Source organism: Colobus angolensis, unplaced genomic scaffold, assembly GCF_000951035.1.
Source record: "Colobus angolensis palliatus isolate OR3802 unplaced genomic scaffold, Cang.pa_1.0 Scaffold403, whole genome shotgun sequence".
Classification (NCBI taxonomy): domain Eukaryota; kingdom Metazoa; phylum Chordata; class Mammalia; order Primates; family Cercopithecidae; genus Colobus; species Colobus angolensis.
In genome coordinates, this window is record NW_012117411.1 from 1772559 (window position 1) to 1778403 (window position 5845).

At 38.3% G+C, this 5845-nt stretch overlaps 1 protein-coding gene across 1 annotated transcript; it reads right to left on the minus strand.

Annotated features, from left to right (window-relative positions):
• Positions 1-1480: 1480 nt before the first annotated feature.
• LOC105521671 lies at positions 1481-3334 on the minus strand. Its single transcript, XM_011955950.1, has 3 exons — positions 3220-3334; positions 2848-2941; positions 1481-2388 (listed from the first exon to the last, which is right to left on the minus strand). Exons 1-3 carry the CDS (start codon positions 3323-3325, stop codon positions 2181-2183), a joined length of 408 nt encoding a protein of 135 aa, XP_011811340.1. The 5' UTR covers positions 3326-3334; the 3' UTR covers positions 1481-2180.
• Between the last annotated feature and the right edge of the window lie 2511 nt (positions 3335-5845).

The following is a 5845-nucleotide window of genomic DNA, read 5'->3' on the forward strand; positions in this document are numbered from 1 at the left end:
TCTGAAATTAATCTAAAAATGTCAGCATGCATGGGAATTTTCCTAGAGAAAAAGATGATAGCTTTCATCAGATTCTCAAAGGAACTGGTGGCCTAAAAAGGTTAAGAGCCACCATGAGGGTTCTGTTCTTTTCAAGCAAAGCCATATAATCCAACCTAAATAGATGAGAAATGAGGCTATTTTTAGAGGAGGTGTTCCCCATCATATCCATCAAAATTCCTGCATGCCACCTCAAGACAATTCTCTACTTTTAAGGGGAAAATAGGGAAATGGCAGTTTTCTAATTCCTCCTAAGCACTTTTGGAAATACACGTTGACTAAAGAATGTTTGCCTGTAGTCTTATTTTGAACATTTTAAAAATAGTAGCTGGAGGTGACTAAATGACTACTGCACTGTGATTTAAAATGTACTTTAGGTTTGATTTCTCCCATCCCAATGGAAAAGCTGATGTGCAAGGAAGGAGCAGCAGCCTTTCTACGTCAGCACCAATGGGCTGGTGTATAAGAGATGACAACTGCTCTATAACTTGCATCATTCCTTTTTCCTTCTTTAAAACACACAAAAAATGCATGTACAATCAAGCTCTATTAATTACGTAATGTTTAACTGCCAATTAATTTGAATAGAGAATGTTAGTGCTTCCTCTAGCAAAAAATCAAAACAGCTGTGACAAAAACAAGTGCATTCAGTTTTCATGTCTTTATTCTGTGATCCTTCTTCACTCCTTGTACCCTTTAACTAAAACTTGCATGCAAGCTAGGTCAGCTCATGCTAGAATTGCAACATAAACAGGATTTTAGGTTGCTGGTGCCTGTTTTTGGATACAAATTGAGGCTCCCAATGTCATCTGGAGAGCTAGAGATTGGAAAATGCATTTTAGGAAAAAATTTCACTACTTACCTCCAGTATGACCCTAAAGTTTGATTTCCTTATACTATTTTATGCTGGCTACAACTTGAGAATCAAATGAATCACTGAGAACCCTTGTTAGCCATGGAGTTCCAGGACCCATCCCACAGCTATACAACCGGGAGAAAGATCAGGAAATCGATTCTTGGGCTCAAGCAAGTTGGCAGTCTTCTTAAATCCGTAACGTGCCATATAAATTAACTTGGGCTTTGGAAACAAATGCTGTTCCTGATCCAATTGGTCTGGGTGGGGCCTGAGATTCTGCATTTCTAACAAGTCCTAGGTGATGTTGCTGGCTTGAAGATACTTTAGGTAGCTAGGCCAGAGAGGATATTTCATTTGGCTGGCATGCAAATCAGTTTAGGCCATTTCATTTTCCTTCTATATTTCTAGATTTTCTATCAGGGGCTTCTCTGACCTTAATGCTGCCCAGTTCTCATTTGTCACTGATAATGTCTCTTCAAGCTACCGCAATCAGTTAACACAAGGCATCCTCTCCTTCTCCACTTAGCTCATATAAAAATCTGCAATGGATACAAACAGCCCCAAATAAGAAATGGACACGACACATTAACTTATAACATAATGGGTTTATATTTAATATAGTACTTCTCATCAGGAGGATGTTACTCAGTTAATATAAAGTTTTTTTCAAAACATTAAATCTCTTCCATGTCAATGTCTATAGTTTTTTTTTTTTTTAACATTAGATTTTTTCTGCATTTCAGTATTAGATACACTGAATACACTTTTCTAAATGTTTTTTTCCCCAGAGATAAAAGTTTTCCTTTTTGGCTGACTCTCTGATATCTAAATATAATATTAACTTGGGAGACAACAAAACAAAAATCTAATAAAAAAACAGGAGAAAAGACTCCTCAACGATTCAGGAGGCAGTGATTATAACCGAACAGTGGTGATTTCCTAAGATTCTGGGCAAGAACTTCCTTCTTCCTATTTCACACGCTTTGAGAGAATTCTAAGATTATGAAATATTACTTATGTAAATTTCAGCCATTTTACTTCTTTGACCTCCTTTCTAACTAGCAAATTATAGGCTGCATTTTTTCTGTGCATTATTTGTTGGAAAGAAAACATTTTTTTCTTCCATTTATAAATGTATGTTTGTTCCCATTTCATGGAAACAACGAAAAATGTGAAACTCCCTTATTTACTGATTATTGGAACCTTTCACACACCAGAGCTCAGGTTTAGCCTCTATAGCACAAAGGTTTTCAAGGTGAGGTCTGACTCAGTAGGCCTTTCAAAGTCACATTTGTCCATTTCTTTTTCGTGCATATACCCCCAAGCAGGCACAAATGCCTGTAATGCTGAGAACCACACCTAACAAAAGGGCGATTGCATCACCGGCTTCTACTGCTTCCACAACAGGCAGCACCAAAAGCAGTGACATGAGGACTAAGGACAACTGTGTTGAAACGGAGGACATGATGCTGGAATCTTGAGGCTGAAGGGTCCTAGAAATTAAACATGGAAACAAAAAGGAACCATTAAAAATTCCTCCCTTTTCAAATGACAAAATGAACACATGACAAATAACAGGCCAGCCAATCTTTTGGACACTTTATGAATCATTTCCAATCCATCTCCTCATCTTAGAGGTGGAAAAACAGAGGGACGTTAAAGACAGTAATTTGAGGCTCATCTCCCTATCTCATGATAACAATCTAATCTCAGGAATTTTCCACGATAATGCCAACACCTTGTGCATCAACCAAACAAAAATTGAACAGGAGTTCATAATTAAGAAAAAAAGAAAAAATGCACGAGCCACTAACTTGGAAACTTAAAATATCCCAGTGGGTAAAAATTATACATTTTCTCAGGGTCTCTCCCACCCAGGAAATGCAGACAAATTTGGCAAAAGTCACACAACATATAACTCTGTGAAGTTGTGGGGAATTAATAAGACTTACCAAAGAAATGGTATATATAGAATTCTATCTGACTTGAAATTTTCCCTTCCTGGAGCTCCGGATGCTGAGATTAAGAGGTTCCACGTGACACGACCTATTATTAGCATGGGGGGTGGGGAGGGGGCGGAGAGAAGGATTTAAAAATTAATTATTATTACTATTATTATTTTAAAGAGGCAGCTAGCGTCAGTGCAGAGCGTGGAGGCCATATGGACGGTAGAGGGATAGGTAATGAGGAGAGAAAACAGTCTGTCCAACAAGGAACTAGACTTAAAAGTTAGTTCACCCACACAAGAAAAGGTAAAAAGAAACAGAACAGAGAGATAAGTTCATTTCAGGACTTGATATTAAGATTTGAAAAAGAATTCCTACTTTGGCCCGGCAAGGCCCAAATTTGCTCCTGTTTTACAAATACACTGGTGCAACCTAAGTATCCGTCGGAGACGAGTTCGTACATTACCTTCCAGGAAGCAGCCATTACAGGAATGGCGAGGAGGGCGGAGTCTCCAAACTACATTTCCCACAATCCCTGCCGCCGCCGACTCCCATGATGCCCTGGCGCGTTCCCCCTGTAAGTGGCAGTGGGCGTGACGGTCACGCTCTATCGGAGGCGAAGAATCGCGAACGCGGGAGGCTTCCTTTCACTGCCCAGTTTTACTGTTAAATGGATGGTTTCGTGTGTTTATATAAAAGCTCACTTCAAAATAAAAGAAATGATAGCAAGTTTTCTACCCTGTTGAGTCTGTAAGGCGCACTTGTAATTCTTTTTCCTCGACTAAAATCACACAGCGGGGAGAGAACCGGAGTAGAGCCCTCTGTTCCGGATGCTTTTAAACCAGCGGCTTCCAACGTTTCTGAAGCAGGAAATCTCTGTCACCATCTTCCTAATGAACCATATGCCATTTATTAATTTTTTTTCAATGGGGAAAAAGCGCGGTTCATAAGGCATATCATAAAAGGTTTAAAAACATTTGTAGTGCAAAAAAAGGTTTAGGAAAAATGGGTTTAGCCCTATTGCAGAAGATTTCTCAGGATTCAGGTCCTAAAGTGACAATCTATTCAAGAGTGCACTGCGGTGATTTCTTCCCAGCTATGTTTTTGTGAAACCTCTGCCCCGAATGTCCCTACATATTTATGAAAAAATGTAAAAATACTGCTTTTAAATCATAAAACAAGAATTAGTTATTTGTATATGTAAGTCGTAACCTTTCTGAAAGACGCTCTTTCAATAGTCTAATACTGTGAACTCCTTCCTGAACCTTTGTAGTCATCTGATCTTCTGAACTCTTTCATATTCACTGATTTGAAAATTATTTGCTGTCCTCACATTATAAATTATTAATGATGAGGGTTGGGTGTGAAACCACCTGCCTGATCTGAAAGTCCCCTGGTTCAATCTGTTAGATAATGCAGGTACATTCAGTTCAATGCCCATAATTAGCATGTATTCTTGTGTTGTCAGTTACCCTTTTTCTTCCACGTTCCTAGTCTCTCTAGCGAAGATTTATATTCTCGGCTCCTAACAGGCACCCAGCAGGTGCTCAGTAATGTTGCCTAATAATAATAATGATTTGATTAGATAAATGTGCCAACATGATCTTATGAGAGACCAAGAGGTGCCAAATAAACCAAACCAAGGGGACTAGAAAATTGGAAATCTGAGAATAACTGCACAATAACGTCAGCATTGTTTCTCTAACCTTGATTATTTTAACAAGGTTTCGTTCATTGCATCCTTTGTTTTGAGCTACTTTTGTGCCTTTGAAATCGATTATATTTAAATAGGAGCTATATTTTATGGCTTCCAAAATATTCTCTCATATCCTACTGTGAACATTTTGTTTTTCCCTACATGTTTATTTTTCCTTATGTGTTTATTTTAGTTAGCTAAAGTCAGCAAAGACTACTTTAAAGTTAGTATTGCTACCGACTTGTTTCTAGGCATGTCAGCATTAAAGATACTGGTTTGGTTTTAAGTTTAAAGAGTCTGTAAGTGGCAAGATACTTTCTCTTTAAATTATAATGGTTTCTATTAGTTTGTGATATATATTATATTTGGAAATGTCGATCTCGGGGGGCGGGGTTCCAATATTAGCTGATGTAGTTGCAAGGATTAATTTCTGGAGTACCAAGAATATGATATCTCCTTCACTTCTTTGACCTGCTCCTACTGTGTGATTTTTAACATGCCTTCACTCTGTCTGAGTGAACTGTTATTTCCTAGCTGTAAACCTGATTAGATATTTTGGCTAGATTGCTGACCGGGATAATAACTGCCATGTTGCACATGTGTGGTCTCTCTTCTGAAAAAGGCGATGATAGATGAGCAGCTGCTTCTGTGTCCAGCATCGACCAACCACAAGTGCTGCCTGTGAACATCTCTGGTAGCAATGTGAAACACCAATTTTCTGAAGCAATGCTACACTCCCATTTTTCCCAAGCTGTGTGACTGCTTCTACAGACTTCCATGTAGTTGTTCTTTTGACATTAAGTGTCTAGGGTTATAGAATCCAGAATTTAGTCTTTTGATTCAAACAAATCTGTGCCTACATCATCCTTTACTAAAATAGAGATCAGTGGCATCAATGATACTTAAAGAACTTTAGTTACTTAACTGAGCAGTGGAGAGCAAAATTTTCCATCAGATGTTACCCAGAAATGATTTCAGGAAAGAAAAAAAAAAAAAAAAGAAGTGGCTTCTGCTCATTTTTCTGTTAGAAGTGTCATTGGTAGACCCTGAAGGAAGGCACCTCTGGGATCCGTCAGAGGATGCAGGACAGACCAATATCAGGATTTTGCAATGACTGGTGTATGCCAGGGAATTTATAAAACCCAGACTTCCTCATTAGCAATTGACCCAAGCCAAGTGAGTCAAAATATTTTACTGGAGCTTCACAATTAAAAAAGACCAACCCAGACCTAGTCAGTATTTCCCATAATTAATAGGACATTAATCACTGAGAATGTTAGAACTAACTACTCATTAAGCCAAAAGGAT

What these genes read in the sequence shown, in the direction of transcription:
- LOC105521671 (XM_011955950.1), bottom strand. Translation starts at nt 3,325, where the DNA reads ATGGCTGCTTCCTGGAAGGTAATGTACGAACTCGTCTCCGACGGATAC. An exon ending in TTGGGCCTTGCCGGGCCAAA is followed by an intron (nt 2,942 to 3,219) that starts GTAGGAATTCTT and finishes TGCTAATAATAG; the next exon opens with GTCGTGTCACGTGGAACCTC. An exon ending in CTATATATACCATTTCTTTG is followed by an intron (nt 2,389 to 2,847) that starts GTAAGTCTTATT and finishes TTTAATTTCTAG; the next exon opens with GACCCTTCAGCCTCAAGATT.